The sequence below is a fragment of the Carcharhinus amblyrhynchos genome, unplaced genomic scaffold (genome assembly GCF_965287045.1).
Source record: "Carcharhinus amblyrhynchos unplaced genomic scaffold, sCarAmb.v2.hapA scaffold_42, whole genome shotgun sequence".
In the NCBI taxonomy this organism is placed as follows: domain Eukaryota; kingdom Metazoa; phylum Chordata; class Chondrichthyes; order Carcharhiniformes; family Carcharhinidae; genus Carcharhinus; species Carcharhinus amblyrhynchos.
In genome coordinates this window covers 2740315-2764563 of record NW_027649783.1, presented here as the reverse complement: position 1 = coordinate 2764563, position 24249 = coordinate 2740315, and the positions used below count along the sequence as shown (strand labels likewise).

The 24249-nt window shown below is 46.9% G+C and overlaps 4 protein-coding genes and 4 non-coding genes across 8 annotated transcripts; 5 read left to right on the top strand and 3 right to left on the bottom strand.

Annotated features, from left to right (window-relative positions):
- Positions 1 to 9115: 9115 nt before the first annotated feature.
- On the top strand, positions 9116 to 9601 carry LOC145335970 (histone H2A.J). The gene has a single exon (XM_080181705.1). It carries the CDS (start codon positions 9116 to 9118, stop codon positions 9503 to 9505), a length of 390 nt encoding a protein of 129 aa, XP_080037831.1. The 3' UTR covers positions 9506 to 9601.
- A 664-nt stretch (positions 9602 to 10265) lies between these two features.
- On the bottom strand, positions 10266 to 10676 carry LOC145335871 (histone H3). Its single transcript, XM_080181600.1, has one exon. It carries the CDS (start codon positions 10674 to 10676, stop codon positions 10266 to 10268), a length of 411 nt encoding a protein of 136 aa, XP_080037726.1.
- A 677-nt stretch (positions 10677 to 11353) lies between these two features.
- Positions 11354 to 11665, bottom strand: LOC145335916 (histone H4). Its single transcript, XM_080181648.1, has one exon. The coding sequence runs from the start codon at positions 11663 to 11665 to the stop codon at positions 11354 to 11356; it is 312 nt and encodes a 103-aa protein (XP_080037774.1).
- A 631-nt stretch (positions 11666 to 12296) lies between these two features.
- trnal-cag (transfer RNA leucine (anticodon CAG)) lies at positions 12297 to 12379 on the top strand. Its single transcript has one exon. It is a non-coding gene; the product is annotated as a tRNA-Leu (tRNA).
- A 577-nt stretch (positions 12380 to 12956) lies between these two features.
- On the bottom strand, positions 12957 to 13649 carry LOC145335941 (histone H1-like). The gene has a single exon (XM_080181675.1). The coding sequence runs from the start codon at positions 13614 to 13616 to the stop codon at positions 12957 to 12959; it is 660 nt and encodes a 219-aa protein (XP_080037801.1). The 5' UTR covers positions 13617 to 13649.
- A 1566-nt stretch (positions 13650 to 15215) lies between these two features.
- trnag-ucc (transfer RNA glycine (anticodon UCC)) lies at positions 15216 to 15287 on the top strand. The gene has a single exon. It is a non-coding gene; the product is annotated as a tRNA-Gly (tRNA).
- Positions 15288 to 17055: 1768 nt separating this feature from the next.
- trnag-ucc (transfer RNA glycine (anticodon UCC)) lies at positions 17056 to 17127 on the top strand. The gene has a single exon. It is a non-coding gene; the product is annotated as a tRNA-Gly (tRNA).
- A 315-nt stretch (positions 17128 to 17442) lies between these two features.
- On the top strand, positions 17443 to 17525 carry trnas-uga (transfer RNA serine (anticodon UGA)). Its single transcript has one exon. It is a non-coding gene; the product is annotated as a tRNA-Ser (tRNA).
- Positions 17526 to 24249: the final 6724 nt, after the last annotated feature.

Genomic DNA, 24249 nt, shown 5'->3' with positions numbered 1-24249 from the left:
GTACAGGTTCATAGTTCCTTGAAAGTGGAGTCACAGGTGGACTGAATGATGAAGAAGGCATCCAGCAGGCCTGGTTTCATTGGTCAGAACATTGAATACAGGATTTGGGACGTCTTGTTGAAGTTGTTACAAAACGTTGATCAGGCTACACTTGGAATACTGCGTACAGTTTTGGTCACCCAATTATAGAAAGGGTATTATTAAACAAGACAGAGTCTAGAAAAGATTTACTGGGATGCTACTGGGACTTGATGGTTTGAGTTATAAGGAGAGATATACGGGGATATTTTTCTCTGGAAGGCTTAGGGGTGATGTTATAGAGGTCTATAAAATAATGAGGGGAATAGAGCAGCTGGATAGTCAATATATTTTCCCAAAGGTCGGGGAGTCTAAAACGAGAGGGCATAGGTTTAGGATGAGAGGGGAGAGATCCAAAAGGGTCTAGAGGAGCAATTTTTTCACACAGTGTGGTGAGTGTCTGGAACAAGCTGCCAGAGGTAGTAGTAGAGGAGGTTGCCCATCCAGGCAAGTTGCTCTCCTTGGGTTGGCCTTTGAGAACGCTGCTCTGACATCTGCAATGGTGACCTTAGATACAAGTTCATCCGAGGCTTCCAGAGCGGAGGGCATACTCTCACTGAGCTCTTTCTCAAAATGGGCACAGAATGCATTGAGCTCAATTGCAATGCATTGAGCATTGAGCCGGTGATTTTATTTCCTTCTCTAGATATTCCCCTTTTCTACTTCTATATAGTGGTGCCCATCCCCCTGCCAGGGTAGTGCAGACCCTCCCCATCCACACGAGTGACCCTCCCCATGAGGACACAGGGGCATTGAGAACAGAATCATACAAGTTACACTGAGCCTTTAGAAAGCTCTGATTGGATCACAGCTGGAGGATTGAGTCCAGTTCTGCTCAGCACACTTGAGGAAACGTGTGAGGATCATTCAGTGGGTGCAGAGGAGATTGACCAGAATGGTTTCAGCAATGAGGGGGTTTTAGCCACAAAGTTGTGTTGGAGAAGCTGGGGTTGATCTTTTTGGAGTAAAGCAGATTGAGGGGGAGATCTGATCGAGGTGGACAGGATTATGGCAGGTGTGGATCCGGTAGACAAAGAAAACTGATGCCATTCACTGATAGTACACGGACTAGGGGACACAGGGTGAAGGTTTTGGGAAGAGACAGAGAGAGGATGTGTGGGAGAACTTTTCATGCAGCGAATAACAACCTGGAAGTTGCTGCCTCTGAGGGTGGAAGCAGAGACAATGAATCATTTCAAAGAGGAATTTGGATGGACGTTTGAGGGAAATAAACTTGTCGGGCTATGGGGATAGAGCAGGGGAATGGGACTGACTGGATTGTTGTATGGAGAAGCCAGCATGGACTGGATGTGGTGAACTGTCTCCTTGTGCACTGTAATGATTCTAGTTCCAGTCTCCCCTGGTTTGTTGTAATTGTGATGTGGGTATGCCGGCGTTGGACTGGCGTAAACACAGTAAAAAGTCTGACAACACATCAGTAATCTCTAAACAGTCTGTGCCCAGACTGAGGGGCTGAAGTGTATATATTTTAATGCAAGGAGTGTAGTGAATAAGGTAGATGAGCTTAGGGCGTGGATTACTGTTTGGGATTGTGATGTGGTGGCCATTACGGAGACTTGGATGTCTCGGGGACAGGACTGGGTACTTCAGGTGCCAGGCTTCAGGTGCTTCAGGAAGGACAGGGAGGGTGGCAGAAGGGGTGGTGGAGTGGCACTGTTGATCAGGGACAGTGTCATGGCTGCAGAGAAAGAGGATGTCGTGGAGGGACTATCTACAGAATCTCTGTGGGTGGAAGTTACAAACAGCAAAGGGTCGAAAACTTTGCTGGGTGTATTCTATAGGCCGCCCAATAGTGACAGGGAAGTTGAAGTGCAAATAGGAAAACAGATTCTGGAGAGATGTTTTAACAACAGAGTTGTCGTGATGGGAGACTTCAATTTCCCAAACATCGACTGGAATATCCCTAGGGTAAGGGGTTTGAATGGGGAGGAGTTTGTTAGGTGTGTTCAGGAAGGTTTCCTGACACATTATGTGGATAAGCCTACGAGGGGAGAGGCTGTACTTGACCTGGTACTGGCGAATGAACCAGGGCAGGTGATGGATCTCTCGGTAGGAGAGCATCTTGGAAATGGTGACCATAATTCTATCTCCTTCACAATTGCGTTGGAACGAGATAGGATCAGGCAGGCTAGGAAGGTGTTTGTCTGGGGTAAGGGGAGATACGAAGAAGTCAGGAAGTTACTTGGACAAATAAACTGGAAGGAGGCGTTCTTAGGGAAAAGTACTGAAGGAAGGTGGCAGATATTCAAGGAATGTGTGTCTGGAGCTCTGAATGACAACGTTCCGATGAGACAAGGGGGTTTTGGTAGGTCGTGGGAACCGTGGTGCACAAAGGCTGTGTTGAACCTAGTCAGGAGGAAAAGGAAGGTGTACAAGAGGTTCAGGGAATTAGGAGAGGTTAAAGATCTTGAGGAGTATAAGGACTGTAGGAAGGAACTTAAAAGGGAAATTAGGAGAGCCAGGAGGGGTCATGAGAAGACCTTGGCGGGTAAGATTAAGGAGAATCCCAAGGCCTTCTATAAATATGTGAAAGGTAAAAGGATGAGAAGAGAAGGGATAGGACCTATAAAAGGTGAGGGGGGAAAGGTTTGTGTGGAACCAGAAGAAATGGCAGAGGTGCTTAACGAGTACTTCGCCTCAGTATTCACAGTGGAAGCCGATCTGGGAGATTTTGTTATGGATTTGCAGCAGATGGAAAGGATTGAGTACGTGAATATTAAGGAGGAGGATGTGTTGGAACTTTTGAATTCCATCAAGGTAGATAAGTCGCCGGGACCAGATGGGATGTACCCCAGGATACTGTGGGAGGCGAGGGAAGAGATTGCAGAGCCCCTGGCGATGATCTTTGCGTCGTCAATGGAGACAGGAGAGGTTCCGGAGGATTGGAGGATTGCGGATGTAGTTCCTATTTTCAAGAAAGGGAACAGAGATAGCCCGGGAAATTACCGACCGGTGAGTCTAACCTCAGTGGTTGGTAAGCTGATGGAGAGGCTTCTGAGGGACAAGATTTACGAACATTTGGAGAGGTTTGACATGATCAGGAATAGTCAGCATGGATTTGTCAAGGGCAGGTCGTGCCTTACAAGCCTAGTTGAGTTCTTCGATAATGTGACTGAACACATTGACGAAGGAAGTGCCGTGGACGTAGTGTACATGGACTTCAGCAAGGCGTTTGATAAGGTCCCCCATGCAAGACTTCTTGAGAAGGTGAGAGGCCATGGGATCCAAGGGCCTTTGGCCTTGTGGATCCAGAACTGGCTTGCCTGCAGAAGGCAGAGAGTGGTTGTGGATGGGGCTTTTTCTGAATGGAGGTCAGTCACCAGCGGAGTGCCTCAAGGATCTGTTCTGGGACCCTTGTTGTTTGTCATTTTCATAAATGACCTGGATGAGGAAGTGGAGGGATGGGTAAGTAAGTTCGCTGATGACACGAAGGTTGGTCGTGTTGTGGATGGTCTGGAAGGATGGCAAAAGTTGCAGCAGGACATAGATAGGATGCAGGACTGGGCGGAGAAGTGGCAGATGGACTTCAACGCAGATAAATGTGTAGTCATCCATTTTGGCAGAACCAACGGGATGAACGAGTACACTATCAAGGGCAGAAGTCTGAGTAGTGTTGAGGAGCAGAAGGATCTTGGGGTCCGGGTCCACAGGACTCTTAAATCGGCCTCGCAGGTGGAGGAGGTGGTCAAGAAGGCGTATGGTGTACTGGCCTTCATTAATCGAGGGATTGAGTTTAGGAGTCGGGAGGTAATGCTGCAACTTTATAAGACCCTTGTCAGGCCTCATTTAGAGTATTGTGCGCAGTTCTGGTCGCCTCACTATAGGAAAGATGTAGAAGCTATTGAGAGGGTACAGAGGAGATTTACAAGGATGTTGCCTGGACTGGGAGGCATGCCTTATGAAGTTAGGTTGAGGGAGCTGGGACTCTTTTCCCTGGAGAGACGAAGGTTGAGAGGCGACCTGATAGAAGTTTACAAAATGTTGAGAGGAATAGATAGGGTGGACTCTCAGAGGCTATTTCCCTAGGTTGAAATGGTTGCTACGAGACGACACAGATTTAAGGTGCGGGGAGGGAGGTTCAGAAGTGATGTTAGGGGTAAGTTTTTCACTCAGAGGGTGGTGAGTGAATGGAATCGGCTGCCGTCAGTGGTGGTGGAGGCGAACTCGCTGGGGTCTTTTAAAAGACTTCTGGATGAGTATATGGGGTTTTATGGGATTGGGGGTTATAGATAGGTCTGTAGGTTGGTAGGTGTTGATGTGATCGGCACAACTCGTGGGCCGAAGGGCCTGTTTGTGCTGTAGTGTTCTATGTTCTATGTTCTATGCTTTATATGCTCTGTCTGAGGCCAGAACTCTCCATTCACCTGACGAAGGGGCTAACCCGAAAGCTTGCGAGTATATTATCAAATAAATAGGTTGGACTAAAACCTGGTGTTGTCAGACTTTTTACTTGTTGTAATTGGACAGTGAAGATTGGAAACAGAGGCAGACAGTCAGGATGTGGGGAGTTAGACAAAGAGCAGCTCTCGCAGGGACCGGGTGTGAACGAGGATGGACACATTTTAAACAGAGACTGTTTGGTTTTGATTACTATCTGGTTAATCACACCGGAGCAATGAATGGAAATTCGAACGTTATCCCATTCATGGAGCAGTGCAGGGTTTCAGTTCTATCTGAATGTCATTGAATTGTCATAGCGCCTACCACCACTGATCATACTTCTCGTACAGACACTGAGGACTGCAGTCACACATTGACAATGTTTGTATCACTGGGTTTCCTTTGTGACTGTTCATTATGATTATGTACTGAGATTTATAAATTACTGAAACTGCTCTTTTAAATTTATTTGCGAGATTAGAGATCCTCTGACCTCGGAAGGAAGACCCTGACCTGCAGTGACCCGGAGAACCCGAACACGTGGACCCAGCCGTGACCCCAGAGACCCCGTCCACCAACCGGCCTTCAACCTGTCCACACCGGAGTGTGGTGTGAACACCCTCCGAACTGGAACCGGAGCCCGACAGTGACCCGGAACTCCCCACCACTCAGACCCGACTGCCGAGGCAGGACCCGTGACCATGGCAACAAATCCTCCACCCACACACCAACCAAAGCGCAAACAGGACCCAGCTACACCCTCGATACCACAGACTAAACACCGTCTGGCAGGCAGGACAGGGAGCAGCCACCCCAGGAAGCGGGGGAAACGCGCAGGCCTGCAGGTGAGACTCAAACAATGTGGTTCCAAGACCCCCCTCCCCAGCTCACTCCTGGCAAATGTTCAATCTCTGCAAAACAATCTCGATGAACTGAAAACCAGACTCACTTTTCAAAGGGAACTGAGAGACTGCTGTGTGCTGTGTTTCACAGAGACACAGATCACACCTGCTTCACCGGGCAGTGTCGTACAACCACAGGGCTTCTCCGTCCACCGAATGGACCTTACAGCAGCCTCAGATCAGGCTCGCGCAGGTAGCGTCTGCCTTCTAATCAACACCTCTTGGTGCTCCGATGTCACAACACTGGCGAGTTTCTGCTCCCCGGACCTAGAATATCTGACACTGAAATGCTGCCCCGATAACCTTCCACAGGAGTTCACCTCTGTCATCCTGACAGCAGTTTACATTCCACCCCAGGCAGATGTGAAGGTCGCGCTGGATGAAATATCTACCGCCACAAACGGCCTTGAGACAAAATATCCCGAGGCCTTGTTCATCCAGGCCGGGGACTTCAACCAGACCAATCTCAAGAGTGTCCTACCAAAGTACTACCAACATGTCACCTGTCCCACCAGAGGCACAAACATCCTCGAGCACTGCTACACAAAAATCAAACATGCCGACCGTTCTATCGCCCGCCCAAACTTTGGCAAATCAGATCACAAGGCCGTGCTCCTGCTCCCAGCTTCCAGGCAAAAAACTGAAGCAGGAGAATCCGATTAAAGAAAGTCCGGCATTGTTGGTCTGCGGAATGGGATGATCTCCTACATGACTGCTTCGAGTCAATGGCTGGTCAATATTTAAAAACTCAGCAAGCACCCTGAATGTTTACTTCACCACAATAACTGACTTCATTAGTATTGCATAGAAGACTGAGCCAAAGGAGCAAATCCATGTGTTTCCCGACCGGAAAGTGTGGATGAACAGGGATATTCACTGCTTCCTGAAGTCCAGCTCCAAAGCATTTCCAGTCAGGGGACCCTGAACTGGAACAAATCCAGATGTGATCTACAGAGAACCATCACAGCTGCCAAGTGCCAGTACCGGACCAAGCTCGAGTCCCAGGCTCGCCACATGGACTCGCACCGTTTGTGGGAAGGTCTGAAAGACACAACAGGTTAGCAGATGAAGGCGTGTAGAATTGCCAGTGACGATGCCCCCCTCCCTGATGAGCTCAATGCATTCTATGCCTGTTTTGAGGATGCCGTCCACTCTGAAAGCCTTGGCTGAACCTGTATCCGAGGTCACCATCACAGACTTCAGATCAGCCGCATTGAAAGTCATCCTGCGGAAAGCGACTAGCCCAGATGGGGTACAGGGACAGGCACTCAGATCCTGCGTGGAGCAGCTGGCGGGGGTATTCACAGACATCTTTAATCTCTCCTCACACCAATCTGAGGTCCCTACAGGCTTCAAGAAGATGACCATCATCCCTGTAGCAAAGATAAGCCAGGCAGCGAGGCTCCATGACTATTGCCTGGTAGCTCTGACATCCATCATTATGAGGTGCTTCGAAAGGTTAGTCATGGCACGGATCAACTCCAGCCTCCCAGATTGCCTGGATCCACTACAGTTCACCTACTGCCGCAACAGATCCACAGTAGATGCCGTCTCCCTGACCGTATACTCAACCCTGGAACACCTGGATAACAAAGACACATGTCAGATTCCCATTTATTGATTCCAGCTCAGCCTTCAACACCATTATTCCTACAAAACCCATCTTCAAACTCCATGGCCGAGGGCTTGGCTCCTCCCTCTGTGACGGCATCCTAGATTTCCTAACCCACAGACCACAATGAGTAAAGATTGGCAACGACACCGCCTCCACAATTATCCTCAACACCAGTGCCTCACAAGGCTGTGTCCTCAACCCCTTACGATGCTCCTTATACACTTCTGACTGTGTGGCCAAATTCTGCTTCAACTCTATTTTCAAGTTTGCTGATGATACCACCATCATGGATTGGATCTCAAAAAATGATGAGACGGACTACAGGAATGAGATAGAGAATCTGGTAAATTAGTGTGACGACAATAATCTCTCCCTCAATGTCACCCAAACAAAGGGGATTGTCATTAACTTCAGGAAGTACAGTGGAGGACTTGCCCCTGTCTACATCAATGGGGATGAAATGGAAATTGTTGAGAGCTTCAGGTTTCTATGTGTCGAGATCATCAATGACTTATCCTGGTCCTTCCACGCTGACTCTATAGTTAAGTAAGACCGCTAAGTTCACAGGAGGCTAAGGAAATTCAGCATTTCTGCTGTGACTCTCACCAAGTTTTACAGATGCACTGTAGATAATACCCTTTCCAGATATATCACAGCTCGGTCTGGCTCCTGCTTTTACCAAGACCACCTTAAACTACAAACAGTTCTTATAGTAGCCCAGTCCATCACAGAAAGCAGCCTCCCATCCATTGCCTCTATCTGCACTTCCCATCACATCAGAAAAGCAGCAGCATAATCAAAGCCCCCACACACCCCGGACATTCTCTCTTCCACCTTCTTCCAACAGGAATAAGATACAAAAGTCTGAGATCATGTACCAACCAACTCAATCTTCTCTGCCGCTATCAGACTTTTGAATGGACCTACTTTATATTGATCTTTCACTACAGACGAGTTATGAATGTACCACTACATTCTGCACTCTGTCATTCCTCTCTCCCCATGTACTCTCTGAATGGTATGCTTTGCTTGTATAAAGCACAAGAAACAATACTTTTCACTGTATATTGGACGGATGTCAGGGGTAGGTTCTTTACCCAGCGGGTGGTGAGGGATTGGAATGCCCTGCCTGCTGCAGTTGTAAATGCGTCTAGTTTGGGGGCGTTTAAGAGATCTCTGGATAGGTTTATGGACGAAAAGGGATTGGTATAGGCTAGTGGGTCATTGTTTTTGTAACTGGTCGGCGCAACATCGTGGGCCGAAGGGCCTGTTCTGCGCTGTAATGTTCTATGTTCTATGTTCTAATACATGTGACAACAGTAAATCACATTGAAAACGGGCCTGTGTATTATTCCCTCACCTGTAATTGGGTTACAATGAGTCAATTATTCCTGACAGGCAAATCATTGAATCGATCCAGGTTAGTTTGAAGTTTCCTCCCCTGAGTTACAATGAACAGTGAGCTCCTCACACACAGTATGTATGTTCCCTATCAGAGTGCATCAGTTTCACAGTCTCAGGCAGCAGAACTGGTGTAGAAACATTTTCAATCCCACAATCAGAGCAGAACAGACAGACTTTGTTTCCTTGTCACCCCCAACTCAGTCCCACTGACAGGAAGATGCATAAATCCCAGTCCAATTTCCCAGCCCCTATCTGGGACACACACTGATTATTATAAGGATCTGTAGAAATTGGTACAAACTGAGTCTGAGGGACTGGATCGGGCTCCCTGTTTCCAGTGAAGGACACTGGGTTCTGATTGAAGACTAAACGGGAGTGTTTTCCTTCTGGGAATGCTGTGAACAGGGATGGATTCCCGCCCGGGACAGTTAGAAAGCGCTAGGAGGATTTGGTCTTTTCCCCTTTGGGGACTTTTCCAATTTGAAATGAAATCGGTGGGAAGCTGAGAATTTGGGCTTTTCCGCCCTCACTCCGTGGAGGCTCCGGATTGGTCAGTTCAGCAGATTTCTGATTGGTCATATGGACAAGATGCTGAGAGGTAGCAACAAAGTGACCAATCAGCAATGTGGGCCCTCCATTCCTCCCGGAGCTAGAAGAGAAGCGAAAGGGAGGGGATTTCAGCATTCTTTGTGAAAGGCTTTGGGAGATTGGGGAAATGTCTGGAAGAGGAAAGAGCAGCGGGAAAGTTCGGGCCAAGGCCAAGTCTCGCTCCTCCCGGGCTGGACTGCAGTTCCCGGTGGGCCGTGTTCACAGGCTCCTGAGAAAGGGCAACTATGCTGAGCGTGTGGGTGCCGGAGCCCCGGTCTATCTGGCTGCTGTGCTCGAGTATCTGACCGCTGAAATCCTGGAGCTGGCCGGGAACGCGGCCCGGGACAACAAGAAGACCCGCATCATCCCCAGACACCTGCAGCTGGCCGTCCGCAACGACGAGGAGCTCAACAAGCTGCTGGGAGGGGTGACCATCGCTCAGGGCGGGGTGCTGCCTAATATCCAGGCCGTGCTGCTGCCCAAGAAAACCTCCGCCGTCTCCAGCAAGAGCAAGTGAAGCGGCCATTCTTTCATCTGATAACCCAAAGGCTCTTTTCAGAGCCACTCACTTTATCTGGAAAAGGGCGGCCTGGTGTCTATCGGTCAGATTCTGCACTGCTATTCACAGTCCAGCTGTTTCCCGCTTTGTTCTATCAATCCCTACTATTGACACATAGAATATTTTAATACAAGTTTCTGCTGTTTATTGGGGGAACCGTCCCAGTGAACTGAAATGATCCGATTTCCAATATAATTGTTGAAAGTGTGACAGTCTGTGAGGACAGTCATCTGCAGCCCATCAGTTTTCAAAGCCAGTCATTGTATCTGGAAAAGTGTTAATTATTGTCTGTCCGAATGTACAAGTGTTTCTGTAATGGTGATATCGGTGTGAGGGGGTTACTGTTTGAGACATGGTTCATATTCTGACCCTGACTGACACAATTCTCAATCCTCACTCCAAACATGTGCGGAGAAAGTGGATTTGCGGAATTATTCCTCGGAAACTGAAATGATCGCAGGTTTAATAAAACCACTTTAAAATTAAATTGCGGTAGAATTGTTAACGGGATGGTTTTGACTGTAACCATCAAAGGATTGGAGAGAGCTCAATGTAACGGAGAGTTAATTGTAAGATGGAGAGGTTTCAGAGTCCTGGGAAGATTCTGTGCCGGGAATTGAAAGACTAGATTGGTTAACAGGAGATGGCAGCTCTTTCATGTGTCGAGTTGGTGGCTCTGAAAAGAGCCGTTGTTGTTCTTGGTGCTGAAGCCGGGGTTTTAGGCGCGTTCCCCGCGGATGCGGCGGGCCAGCTGGATGTCTTTGGGCATGATGGTGACTCGCTTGGCGTGGATGGCGCACAGGTTGGTGTCCTCAAAGAGCCCCACCAGGTAAGCCTCGCTGGCCTCCTGCAGGGCCATGACGGCCGAGCTCTGGAAGCGCAGGTCTGTCTTGAAGTCCTGAGCGATCTCTCGCACCAGGCGCTGGAAGGGCAGTTTGCGGATCAGCAGCTCGGTGGATTTCTGGTAGCGGCGGATCTCCCTCAGAGCCACAGTGCCGGGTCTGTAGCGATGAGGCTTCTTCACTCCGCCCGTGGCTGGAGCGCTCTTCCGGGCCGCTTTGGTAGCCAGCTGTTTGCGAGGAGCTTTCCCTCCGGTCGATTTGCGCGCTGTCTGCTTGGTCCTGGCCATTTTCTGAGCGGATTCAGCACAATCTGAGACACACAGACTGTTAATCCAGAGTCTGCGCTGCAGCCGCCTTTTTAAACTCTGTGAGGAACCGCCCCCCCCAGCGGGAATTGGCCCAGGAAGTTTCAATCAAACTCTGAGCAGGGAATGAATGTCTGGAACTCAGGTTCTGATCGCCTCACTTGTTTACTTCACCGCCCCTTCCAGAAATTACTCCATTTTCTGTGCAGGAAATAAGCTTTTAGAAACTCTATCCAAACACTGAGTGATTAGACAGGGAGTGAGGTGGCCTTTCACTCAGGGCACATGTCAACTGGGGGCTGCTGAGACAATCCACTGAAACATTTCAACAACAATCCTGCTCCAAATGAAATGTTCAATTGGGTGATTTCCCGGCACCGGAACCGAAACAAAGCAAAGCTGCATCTCAAACACTGATGTGGGTATGCCGGCGTTGGACTGGCGTAAACACAGTAAAAAGTCTGACAACACCAGGTTTTAGTCCAACCTATTTATTTGATAATATTAAAACCTGGTGTTGTCAGACTTTTTACTGTCTCAAACACTGAGCAGCCTGTCCCAGCTCCCCCCCGTCCCCAGGTCACTGCTCTCTCTGTGAGGCGGTGAGTGGCTCTGAAAAGAGCCTTTGTTGTGTGTTGGCTGGAAAAGGGTCGAGTTGTTCAGCCGCCGAATCCATAGAGAGTGCGGCCCTGGCGTTTCAGAGCGTACACCACATCCATGGCAGTGACCGTCTTGCGCTTGGCGTGTTCAGTGTAGGTGACCGCATCCCTGATCACATTCTCCAGGAAAACCTTCAGCACCCCGCGAGTCTCCTCATAGATCAAGCCCGAGATCCGCTTGACCCCGCCACGGCGAGCCAGGCGGCGGATTGCTGGTTTGGTGATGCCCTGGATATTATCACGGAGCACTTTGCGGTGCCGCTTGGCTCCGCCTTTCCCCAGTCCTTTGCCTCCTTTCCCTCTGCCAGACATGATGGATTCTTCACTCCGATCACTGCCCAATCTGAGAGAGAGGAACTCTTTCAGGCTCCTTTTATACAGGCCGCCCCGACCTGACTGAGAAAGGCGGAGTGAGAGCAGAGAGGGGGGAGGAGACAGAGTGAAGATTCAACCCAGAGCGGGAGGGAGGAGAGAGCCGGCCTGACACACACACACACACACACACACACAGAACGGCCCCTGATCTTTCAGCTCCACCTCCAGTTTCTGCAACCGCCAATTTCAACCCGTTTATTAAGAATGGAAACGAAAGCCAGCTCCCCACACAAACCCTTCCAGAGCCGCCCTTCACACTCAAGAGTTTCCACAAACCCGGAGCTTTGAAATCTGGAATCGAAACAGAAAATGCTGCAAATAATCCGGCAGCTTTTGTGAAGAGAGAGAGAGAGACAGAGTTAAGGTTTCGGGTGGTGACTTTGTCCTTTTGTGTTTTTAAACCTGCTCCTGTTATAATTCCCAGTCAGTAATATTCCCACCGAAACACAGTCTATTCTATAGCAAGAATCTCCCTCAGTAACATCCTCACCCACATCCGCTTCCAGCTGTTTCCAAACACTTTATTGAAGCTGTTTGGGGGAAATCTCCCTGTGTTGAAGTGAAGGGAGTCAGGATGGCCGAGCGGTCTAAGACGCTGCGTTCAGGTCGTAGTCTCCTCTGGAGGCGTGGGTTCGAGTCCCACTCCTGACACTGACTTTTGGGCTGAGAACTGCCGTCTCCCAGCGCCAGGAACCTGGGTTCGATTCCCGGCTGAGGTCACTGTCTGTGTGGAGTTTCCACATTCTCCCTGGGCTCCCTCCGGGTGCTCCGGTTTCCCCCCGGTGTGTGTGAGGTTGATTGGCCCATGCTAAATTGTCCCGGAGTGTCAGGGGGGAAGTAGGGTCAATAAATAGGGGAATGGGGGATCCGGATTGTGGGTCGGTGCAGACTCGATGGGCCGATTGGCCTCCCTGCAGGGATTGGATTAAAAATGAGTGGGGAATGCGGTGTTTCGGCGCCAGTGTTCCTGTCTCACACTGAATCTACCAGACAGCTTTATTCTGAGAGAAAGTGGCGATTGAACAAATGTGAAATTCTCAATGAAATTCAGCATCTGCAGTTGTTTTGCTTTAGTCTGAATTTGAAATGATCTCTATTGAGAATGAGCCGGGCCCCGCGGGACAGGAATCATTTTCTTGCGGGATCAGCTCTTTCCTGAGAGATGTGGGTGGCTCTGAGAAGAGCCTTTGGGGGGTTTCAGAGGTTTCCAATTTGCTCTCGGGTTGTTTCACTTCTTTCCTGAGGCTTTCTTCGCTTTTGCTGCTTTCCCTTTGGGATTGGCCTTCGCTTTAGTCACTTTTTTGGCCGACTTTCCGCCCGTGACCTTCTTCACAGGAGACTTTTTCTTCAGGGCTGCTTTCTTCAGCGCCTTTTTTGGAGTTGCCGCCTTCTTGCTGCTTGTTTCCTTCACTGGAGTTTTCTTCACTGGAGTTTTCTTCACTGGAGTTTTCTTGGCTGCGGGTTTCTTGGCGGCGGCTTTCTTTCTTGTCACCTTCTTGGCCGCTGTTTTCTTCACGAAAGATTTCTTGCCTGTGGCTTTCTTCACCTTCTTTCCCATTTTGCCCGGCCTTTCCCTCTTAGCCAGTTTGAAGGAGCCGGAGGCGCCCTGTCCCTTTGTCTGCACCAGAGAGCCTTTCTCCACCTTCCTCTTGATAGTTAACCTGATCTGGGAGCCGCGCTTCCCCACATCCACTCCGCTGCCGGCCAAAGTTTTCTTGATGGCGGCCAGGGACATCCCCTTGCGATCGCTGCAAGCCGCCACCACCTTGAGGATCTGCTCGCCTAACTTGGGAGCGGCAGATCGGGGAGCCGCCTTCTTCTTCCTGGGAGACTTCACCTGAGCGGGAGCGGCTGGAGGAGCCGTTTGGGCGGCTGCAGTTTCAGTCATATCCGAGAGTGGCTGGAAAATCTGGGCCAGGAGAGTCAGAACTGGATCCGGAATGAAACCAGTGGTGGCGGCACAGAGCAACTTAAAGGCAGAGAGCGGACGGAGCAGAGACAAGCTGCTGTCAGCTCCCGGCTCCTCCAGCCTCTCTGTGTTTCTCTCTCCTCACAAACTCTCCCATTCCAATCAAATTCCGCCTCTCCACACATCCAGCTCACACCCTTCATGTCTCTGACACTCCAATGTTTGCTGTTGAAAAGGTTTCACTCGAACTGAGGACTCCGTTTTCCACTGAAACCCGTTTTCCTGCTGCACTGATCCCGCTCTCACACGCGATAGCTGACATGTTCTCTACTTTTCCACTCAAATCTTCCATTTAGCGAAACAATTGCCTTGAAATCTCACTCTGGGGCTCAGCAGGGGGATTAGGGGGAATCTTTGATTGAAAAATGGTTTTATTTTCCCCAAGAGAGACTCGGAGATCTCATGATCAGAACAGACACACAAACACAGTTGGATTAGTCTGACCCGCCCGCTCCTTTCATACACTCTCTCTTCCTCAATATTCACATCGACACATTCACAGGACAAAATTTTCACCCAATGGAAGGTCCCAGGACGGAATTTCTCCTCCTCCCGGCCTTTGCTCCGGATTCCAGGGGGTTAGTTAGAGTTTTTCACCTCAGTAACTGTTAAAGACTCTGAGGGCCGCTCCCCGCAGATTGTCTTTCAATTCATTCATGGAATGTGGGTGTCTCTGTCTGGGTCAGCATTTATTACCCATCCCTAATTACCCTTGGGAAGGTGGGGGTGAGCTGCCTTCTGGAACCGCTGCAGTCCATGTGGTGAAGAACCACATCTGTGAACCAGATTCCGCGGCAAGAACCAATTCTATTTTTATTTTCAGTTATTATAGTGATTACAGACATCACTGTGTTTGTTTAGGGTGAAAATACAAATTATCTGCTCTGGGAGTCTCTAGATTTCCTGTTTTATTTGTTTCTCCGGCACTGACAGGTAACAGTAAATCCCAACCTCACCAACCAGTGACAGCCAGTTAAATAACCATCCCACACTCGCTGATAATGGAGTTTCTGACAGTGACAGTTTCTGACCATCCTCCGATTGGACCTGGAGGGAACCAGATTCACTGTCAGAGCTGGACTTTCTTACAGAGTGGGTGACAGAGCCAGGTGAGCGATGGTGATGGAGTGGTGACTGTGAGAGCATTTGACCAAGGGTCAGTTCCTGACCATCGGAGTGGTGATTTATTTAATTAGTTATCGCAGGTCCCAACAGTAGGTGGGCATTCCTGAAATAAAATTCACTAAAGATTCTCATCAACAGTGTGTTTCTAATGGAAAATCCAGCTTCAATTTGCTTTCAGTTACTTAAATGAAAGAACAGGCCTCAAAACTAAACAATGATTTCCCAGTCAGAAACAATAGTAAAACAGGTGATTTAAACTGTCCAGAAAAACGAGATAAGACAGGTTCAGTTTCCAAACTGTGCTGTGGATGTATCTGGTGTGTGATGAAATCAGCAACTAATTTGTTTCCATAATTACAACTGATTTAAATAACTGCTGTTTAACCAGCGTCAGCGATGGTGGTATAGTGGTGAGCATAGCTGCCTTCCAAGCAGTTGACCCGGGTTCGATTCCCGGCCATCGCATTGATAATGTGTTTAGATTCTTTTCCGCGGCATCTTGTGTTTTAAACCAAGAGGACAAAAACAGGGCGAACGCAATATTCGACAGGAATGAAACAAAATAAAGGTTTCTATTTTTTCATTTTTTTTGTTCGGACATAATTCGTTTCTAATGAAAAAAATATTGAAACAGGAGAACACGTCTCTGACCTGATAAATGAGTTCTCCGCCAGACACAAAGATACAAAGTAAAAGTAGAGAAACACATTTCAGCTCACACACTGTGCTCTGCACAATCCTAGTGCCTGATGAAGTTAATATGAACATCTTAAGGTGGCTACATTACAGTAAGAAGTGTGTAGCTGCCGTGGCCGAGTGGTGAAGGCGTTGGACTTGAAATTCAATGGGGGTTTTCCTATGGAGGTTCGAGGCCTGCTCGCTAGCGGATGTGATTGTGAAGTGTTTACTTCCGCTGCCTTAAGCAGCAACGTATGTAGTTCTGTTTTTCTAACTAATTGTAATGTCTGTTTGAGCGATACTGATGAGTTGAACTTTCTGCCTTCCAAGCAGTTGAACCAGGTTCGATTCCCGGTATTCGTATTGAGAAATGTGTCCACGTTTCAATCAAGTATCATAAAACAGGGAGAATTTGCCAGTAATAAATTCGGGATTTTTCTTTATTCGGACGTAATTCGTTTGTAATGAAAAACTATTGAAATAGGAAAACAAGTCTCTGACCTGATAAATGAGTTATCATTTATCAGAGACAATCAGAGATAAAGATACAAAATAAAAGTAGAGGAACAAATTTCAGCTCACACACTGTGCTCTGCACAATCCCGGTGCCCGATGAAGTTAATATGAATGTTACTGAGATGGTTATATTACTCAGGTAAATAAACAACTGCAATGGCAAGTGGTTAAGGCGTTAGACTTGAAATCCAATTTCCATCATATCTGTGCAGGTTTGAATCCTGATGATGAAGTGTTTGTTACGGTTGCTTTCGGCAGCCACAGAGCCAAAGAAAAGTGCTAATTTTTTGCTATGAAGTATTTGGATCACCATATTCCTTTCTCAGCTGCATGGCCCCGAGCCGGGTGCAGGAAGGTCAGCTTGGAAATGACACCTGGGTGTCCTCGGGCTGGCACAGACAAGACAGGCCGAATGGCTTCCTTCTGTGCTGTTCCCTTCTCTGGTCCTTTCTGTGGTTCCATGAGGAAAATCAGAGGGTGCGCAGAATGGAAACAAACAGGCATCAGGTGCACCAGGACAAAACAAGGTCTCAGGTCAGAGTAAGATTCTTATGGAATGACAGACGCAACATAACAAATACATTTCATCAGAATACAATGAATGAGAATTTCAAAATGCTGCTTAGATGATGTGACATCGTGTTCATTCAAACACATTGCTGCAAGCTGGTCATTATTGGGCGTTAGGAACTCCTGATTATCACAGATTGTAAGAAGTGGCATGCGATAGCTAATTAAATGCGAATCCGAAAATAAAATTCACCAAAGATTCTCATCATCACCGTGTTTCTAATGGAAAATCCAGCTTCAATTTGCTTTCAGTCGTTTCACTGAAAGAACAGGCCTCAAAACTAAACAATGATTTCCCAGTCAGAAACAATAATAAAACAGGTGGTTTAAACTGTCCAGAAAAAAACCAGACAAAACCGGTTCAGTTTACAAACTGTGCTGTGGATATATCTGGTGTGTGATGAAATCAGCAACTAATCTGCTTCCATAATTACAACAGATTGAAATAGTGGCTGTTTGAGGGTTGTGAGCGATGGTGGTATAGTGGTGAGCGTAGCTACCTTCCAAGCAGTTGACCCGGGTTCGATTCCCGGCCATCGCATTGATAATTTATGTAGATTCTTATCCGCGGCCTCTTGTGTTTTAAACGAAGTGGACAAAAACAGAGGGAACGCAACATTTGACATTTAAGAAATAAAATAGAGGTGTTATTATTTATTGTTCGGACGTAATTCGTTTCTAATGAAGAAATATTGAATCAGGAAAACAAGTCTCTGACCTGATAAATGAGTTCTCCGCCAGAGACAAAGATACAAAGTAAAAGTAGAGAAACACATTTCAGCTCACACATTGTGCTCTGCACAATCCCGGTGCCTGATGAAGTTAATATCAACATTACTCAGGTTATAAATGTGTAGCTGCAATGGTCGAGTAGTTAAGGCGTTGGATTTGAAAACCCAATGGGGTTTCCCCGCGCAGGTTCGAGCCCTGCTCGCAGCGGTTATGATTCGAAAGTGTTTACTTCCGATATTTCAGACAACCAAAGAACACACTCATTTTTCGGTATGAAGTATTTTGATCACGATCAATCTTTCAGCTGCATGACTCCAGGCCAGGTGCAGGAAGGTGAGTTTGGAAACACATGTGTGTCCGTGGGCTAGCATGGACAAGTTAGGCCGAATGGGCTCTGAGTCAGAAAGGTTTACAACATGGAAAGAGGCCCTTCGGCCCAACTTGCCCATGCCGCCCTGTTTTTTTAAACCACTAAACTAATCCCAATTGCCCACATTTAGCCCATACCCCTCTAAACCCACCTTACCCATGTAACTATCAAAATGCATTTTAAAAGAGAAAATTGTACCCGCCTCTACTACCACATCTGGCAGCTTGTTCCAGACACTCACCACTCTGTGAAAAAAAATGCCCTTCTGACACTTTTCTATCTCTCCCCTCTCACCTTAAATCTGTGCCCTCTACCTTTAGACTCCCCTACCTTTGGGAAAATATATTGACTATCCAGCTGATCTGCACCCTCATTATTTTATAGATCTCTATAAGACCAACTCTCAGCCTCCTACCTCCAGAGAAAAAAAATAGTCTATCCAGCCTCTCCCTATAACTCAAACCATCAAGTCCTGGTAGCATCCTGGTAAATCTTTTCTGCTCGCTTTCTAGTTTAATAATAGCCTTTCTGTAATAGAGTGAACAGAACTGTACACAGTATTCCAAGTGTGGCCTTACCAATGTTTTTCATGACTTCAACAAGACGTCCCAACTCCTGTATTCAATGTTTTGACCGATGAAACCAAGCATGCCGAATGCCTTCTTCACCACTCTGTCCACCTGTGACTTCACTTTCAAGGAGCTATGAACCTGTACCCCTAGATCTCTTTGTTCTGTAACTCTCCCCAACGCCCTACCATTAACTGAGTAAGTCCTGCCCTGGTTCAATCTACCAAAATGTATCACGTCACATTTATCTAAACAAAATTGGGATTGTCCCCCCAACTGCTTTTTGCCCCTCTTCCTGGCAGTGACCCAAGACTTATTCCTAGGAGTGACTATCTCCTTATAACTCCTTTCTATGTCCTGCTCCACTTCCCGAATTATACGGAGCTCCTCTAATTCCCCTTCCAGCTCCTTTACACGCTCCTCCAGAAACTGCAATCTAACACACTTCCCACAAGTAAAATCACCTGAAACACTGTGGGAGTCCCTCACTACATACATCCCACAGGAGATGCAGCTTACAGCCTGAACTGCCATCCCTGAATCAATTACCAGCAGAAAAGTAAAAATATAAAAAAAAAACTTCCCTCACACTTATAATTAGGTTAGAGGAGGTGGAAGGGTGGGATTCTCTACCAGTGTAGAGAATCGGGAATCCTCTCTGCACTAATTTATAGTGTTAGGGGCACGAGAAAAAAAAAACTACAACTACCGGTAAGCGTCCTAGTGACGACTTCCGGTTTCTAACTAATTTAAAAAAAACCGCCGAAACTCGCGACTTAACACTAAAAATAAAAAGTTTGGTCAGGGCAAGATTAGGGCCAGTTACAGACAGCAGGGGGAAGTTGTGTGTGGAACCGGAGGAGATTGGAGAAGTATTGAACCAATATTTCTCTTCGGTGTTCACGCAGGGGGACATGAATATAGCTGAGGAGGACATTGGGTTGCAGGGGTGTAAAATAGAAAGTATTACGGTTGATAAAGAGGATGTGCTGGAAATTCTTGAGGGGCTGAAAATAGATAAGTCCCCTGGTCCGGATGGGATCTACCCTAGGATTCTCTGGGAGGCTAGAGAGGTGATTGCAGAGCCTCTGGCTCAGATCTTCAGGTCGTCATTGGTCTCTGGTGTAGTCCCGGAGGATTGGAGGATAGCGAATGTTGTCCCATTGTTTAAGAAGGGGAACAGAGACTTTGCCGGGAATTATAGACCGGTGAGTCTTAGTTCTGTTGTGGGCAAGGTTTTAGAAAAAATTATTAGGGATAGGATTTATAGTTATTTGGAGTGTAATGAATTGATTAGAAATAGTCAGCATGGTTTTGTAGCGGGTAGGTCGTGCCTTACTAACCTTATTGAGTTTTTTGAGAAGGTGACCAAAGAGGTGGATGGGGGTAAGGCAGTTGACGTGGTATACATGGATTTTAGTAAGGCGTTCGATAAGGTTCACCATGGTAGGCTTCTGCAGAAAATGCAGATGTATGGGATTGTGGGTAATCTAGGAAGTTGGATCAGGAATTGGCTATCAGATAGGAGACAGAGGGTGGTGGTGGATGGTAAATATTCATCATGGAGTGCAGTTACGAGTGGTGTGCCTCAGGGATCTGTTTTGGGGCCACTGTTGTTTGTAATTTTTATTAATGATCTGGATGAGGGTATAGTTGGGTGGATTAGTAAATTTGCTGATGACACCAAAGTTGGAGGTGTGGTAGATTGTGAGGAAGGGTGTCATAGTCTGCAGGGAGACTTAGATAGGTTGCAGAGCTGGGCCGAGAGGTGGCGGATGGAATTTAATGCGGAGAAGTGTGAGGTAATTCACTTTGGTAGGAGCAACAGATGTGTCGAGTATAGGGCTAACGGGAGGACTTTGAATAGTGTGGATGAACAGAGGGATCTAGGTGTGTGTGTACATAGATCCCTGAAAGTTGGGAATCAAGTAGATAAGGTTGTCAAGAAGGCGTACGGTGTCTTGGCGTTTATTGGTAGGGGGATTGAATTTAGGAGTCGCAGTGTAATGTTGCAACTGTACACTACTCTAGTGCGGCCGCACTTGGAGTACTGTGTGCAGTTCTGGTCCCCGCATTACAAGAAGGATGTGGAGGCGTTGGAGAGGGTGCAGAGGAGGTTTACTAGGATGTTGCCTGGTATGGTGGGGAGGTCCTATGAGGAGAGACTGAGGGATCTAGGGTTGTTTTCGTTGGGAAGAAGGCGGCTAAGAGGGGATCTTATTGAAACATATAAGATGATTAGGGGTTTAGATAGGGTGGATAGTGATAGCCTTTTTCCTCGGATGGAGAAAGCTAGCACGAGGGGGCATGACTTTAAATTAAGGGGGGGTAGCTACAGGACGGATGTCAGGGGTAGGTTCTTTACCCAGCGGGTGGTGAGGGATTGGAATGCCCTGCCTGCTGCAGTTGTAGATGCGTCTAGTTTGGGGGCGTTTAAGAGATCTCTGGATAGGTTTATGGACGAAAAGGGATTGGTATAGGCTAGTGGGTCATTGTTTTTGTAACTGGTCGGCGCAACATCGTGGGCCGAAGGGCCTGTTCTGCGCTGTAATGTTCTATGTTCTATGTTCTATGTTCTAAAAGTCCATCTGTCATTTGTCAGCCCACTGGCCCAATTGATCAAGATCCCGTTGCAATTGGCGATAACTTTCTTCACTGTCCACTATGCCACCAATCTTGGTGTCATCTGCAAACTTACTAACTGTGCCTCCTATATTCTCTTCCAAATCATTAATACAAATGACAAATAACAGCGGACCAGCACTGATCCCTGAGGCACACCACTGGTAACAGGATTCCAGTTTGAAAAACAATCCTCTACAACCATCCCCTGGCTTCTGTCAAGAAGTCAATTTTGTATCCATTAAGATGCCTCACCCTGGATCCCATGAGATTTAATCTTTATGCAACAACCTACCTTGTGGTATCTTGTCAGAGTATTGCACGGTGCCTTTTGTTTCCAAAATGTATCAGTTAAGGGGATTAGCAGGATAAATATGTGGGGTTACTGAGACAGGTTCTAGGTGGGATGGTATCTCAGAGAGTTGGTTCAGACTCAATGGACCAAATGGCCTCCATCTGCACTGGAGGGATTCTATTGCAGTTAAGGCTGAGATAGACAAATTTTGGATTCTTAGGGAATCGAAGGAGTGATGAGTAAACTGGAGTTCAACCCAAGATCTGAAACTCTATAAGAAGCGAGTATGCCCACATCTCAATACTGCACCCATACTTTGGAACCCATACGTTCAAAGAGATATTCAGCTCATAGAGAGAGTGCAAAGACATGAAAACTGGAAAATGAAAGGCATGAGAGGAATAGCTTATGAGGGATTAAGGATTCTTGAATTGCAATCTGTAGAGAAGGCTGATTTATGGTTTAGTTCAATATTATCAAATTGATACATGGCCTTATTGCCTAAGCTTCAAAAGCTTTATTCACAGCGATTGTATTTTGGGTGGGTGTCAGTACAAAGTACAGAAATCTGGTTCATGTGATGATATTCACAATTTGTTCTCCCCACATAGAATTGTTGATATTTCAAATGTTTTACCTGATTTTGATGCTGAAAATGTAGTGACCTTCAGAAAACTTGTCAGAAATATAATGTGATTTCTATCTTTGTATTGTCTGATGCTGTTGCTGTTCTGTGTTTTGTTGTTTGGCTGTTTTAATGCTGTGCCTCTGTGCTTTGCACTGTATGACAATGAAGATACATAAATCATAATTGTATTAATCATACAATCCCTACAGTGCAGAAGGAGGCCATTTGGCCCACCAAACCCTATTCCCATAACCCCACATATTTACCCTGCAAATCCCCTGACACTAAGAGTCAATTTAGTCTGGGCAATCAACCTAATCTCCACAGACAAGGGGAGAATGTGCAAACTCCACACAGATAGTGACCTGAGGCTGCAGTTGAACCCGGGTCCCTGACACTGAAGGAGCAGTGCTAACCACTGTGTCACCCTTGAATGGGGGAACATTATCAATGAGCCACGTGGTCAATGTCTGCTCTTATTTACTGTGTTCTTGTGACTGGAGGAGACGGATCCATGGATACTGAGGGAAATATGGGTGGAAATTGCAGAGGCTTTGGGCAAAACTTCCCTATCCGAGCTCATGATGCCAGAGAACCGGAGAACTGCAAATGGTAAACACTCTTCTTCAGAAAAAGCTGTGAGGAGAAGCCAATTAAAGTCCAATAAATTTAACTTCAGCAATGTGGAATATTCTCCAAACAATAACTGCAGATAACATTAACTCTCGCTTGTGCTAATGTGCATTAATTAAGGAAACCACTCGTAATTCATAAAGGTGAATTATGTTTAATGAATTTGCTCGAGATTTAGGTAACAGAAAAGGTTGATGAGGATAATGTGGTTAATGTGAACATGGACTGTCAAAAAGCATTTTATAAATAAAGGGACACACAGCAAACTTGTGGGAACATTTGGAGCTGAGAGAATAAAAGGGACAGCAGAACATGGATAGGAAGCTGACTGAGTTACAGGAAACACAGCAGTGGGAAATGTTTTTATTTGGAATGGAGCTCGGTTGAAGTGGGATTCCAGGAGGGTTGGTGTTCAGAATCCTGCTCTTCCTGATCCAAATTAGAGACAACGGCAATGCTGTACAGAGCACACACTCAAACTGTGGGAATTACACAATACATGGCAGCATTGTGAACTGTGAGGGGGGAGTGCTGAAACTCACAGTTTCTGAGACAGCTTGTGGATTGGTCAAACAAGACCAATTTAAAGTAGAGAAGTGTGAAATGATTTATTTCAGTGGGAAGAAAAGGGAGAGACAATATGAAAGAAATGGTACAATTGTAAAGGCATGCGGGAACAAGGGACCTGTGGTTAAATGTGACACTAATAATTGCTGTTTAGGTGGCAGGTTGAGAGTGTGGTTACTAAGGTATTTGGGATTGTGAGCTTTATACGTAGGGACAGAGCTTACAAGAGCAAACAAGTTATGGGAAACCTGTATAAAACCCTGGTTTGGCCTCAGTTGGAGTATTGCACTCTGATCTGGACAGCAGTGTTTAGAAGGTGTGAGAAGGCATTAGAGAGGGTGCAATAAATCTCTGGGCATGGGTCCAGGGATGGGGAAGTTCAGTTTAATCGGTAGATTGGAGAATTTGGGTCTTTGGTGAAGAGAAGGTTGAGAGGAGATTTGATAGAGGTGTTCAGGATTGTGGAGGGAATTGGAAGGAGCTGATAGGGAGAAGCTGTCATGTCCCAATCTTCCTCTGTCAGGAAGTGTTCCCCAAACTGAATGAACAGGACATCGTTCCCGGTTACACTTCTCCAGCAATGCTAAATATTCCCAGTATTTGTTTCAATGTGAAACATTTAAGATAATTATACAAACACAATATATTGTTTAGAGTAAAGAAGAAACATTAAAAGTGAAAATTCATGTTGATGTCCCTCTGCGGGGCTTTTAGTCTTTCCAGTGTGGGCCAGTGGTCTGATTAATCCGATGGTGCTTTTCCCAGTCGCCTGTGTAACGTGGCTCGAATCCCAGCCTTCAGTTTTTGAACTGCACAGCGGAGCGTTTAAGGAAGTGTTGGGGCTGAATGGCCTCATCTGTGCTTTAATCCTCCTGCTGTCTGGTGAGCTGATCTGACATCCACCCCAGAGTGGAGTCGCTGCACAGATCGCCTTAAAAATGGTCTCTAAGCTGAGGGAGTGACTGTGAATCTCGTCACCACTTCCATCCTGACTAATTTCCTCCATTTCAAACCGTCCATCAATGTCAGAAGGAGTCAGAACCAGAGTAGGAGACTCCACCAATGATTCAGTCCCATCTTCCACCATTTGAACATCCTGCCTTGCCTCACACCTTCTCTGTTCTCCAGCAGCGGGGATGTTCCAGGGTCTTGGTTACTCGGAATGCCCTGTTCCAGGATTTCCTCGCTCTAAAGCTGATGACTGTTGATGTCTGTCAGCAAGTTGTTGGGAATTGGCTCCTCTTCAT

Bases quoted from the DNA above. Each gene is read 5' to 3' on its own strand.
- LOC145335970 (XM_080181705.1), top strand. From the start codon at position 9,116: ATGTCTGGAAGAGGAAAGAGCAGCGGGAAAGTTCGGGCCAAGGCCAAG.
- LOC145335871 (XM_080181600.1), bottom strand. From the start codon at position 10,676: ATGGCCAGGACCAAGCAGACAGCGCGCAAATCGACCGGAGGGAAAGCT.
- LOC145335916 (XM_080181648.1), bottom strand. From the start codon at position 11,665: ATGTCTGGCAGAGGGAAAGGAGGCAAAGGACTGGGGAAAGGCGGAGCC.
- LOC145335941 (XM_080181675.1), bottom strand. From the start codon at position 13,616: ATGACTGAAACTGCAGCCGCCCAAACGGCTCCTCCAGCCGCTCCCGCT.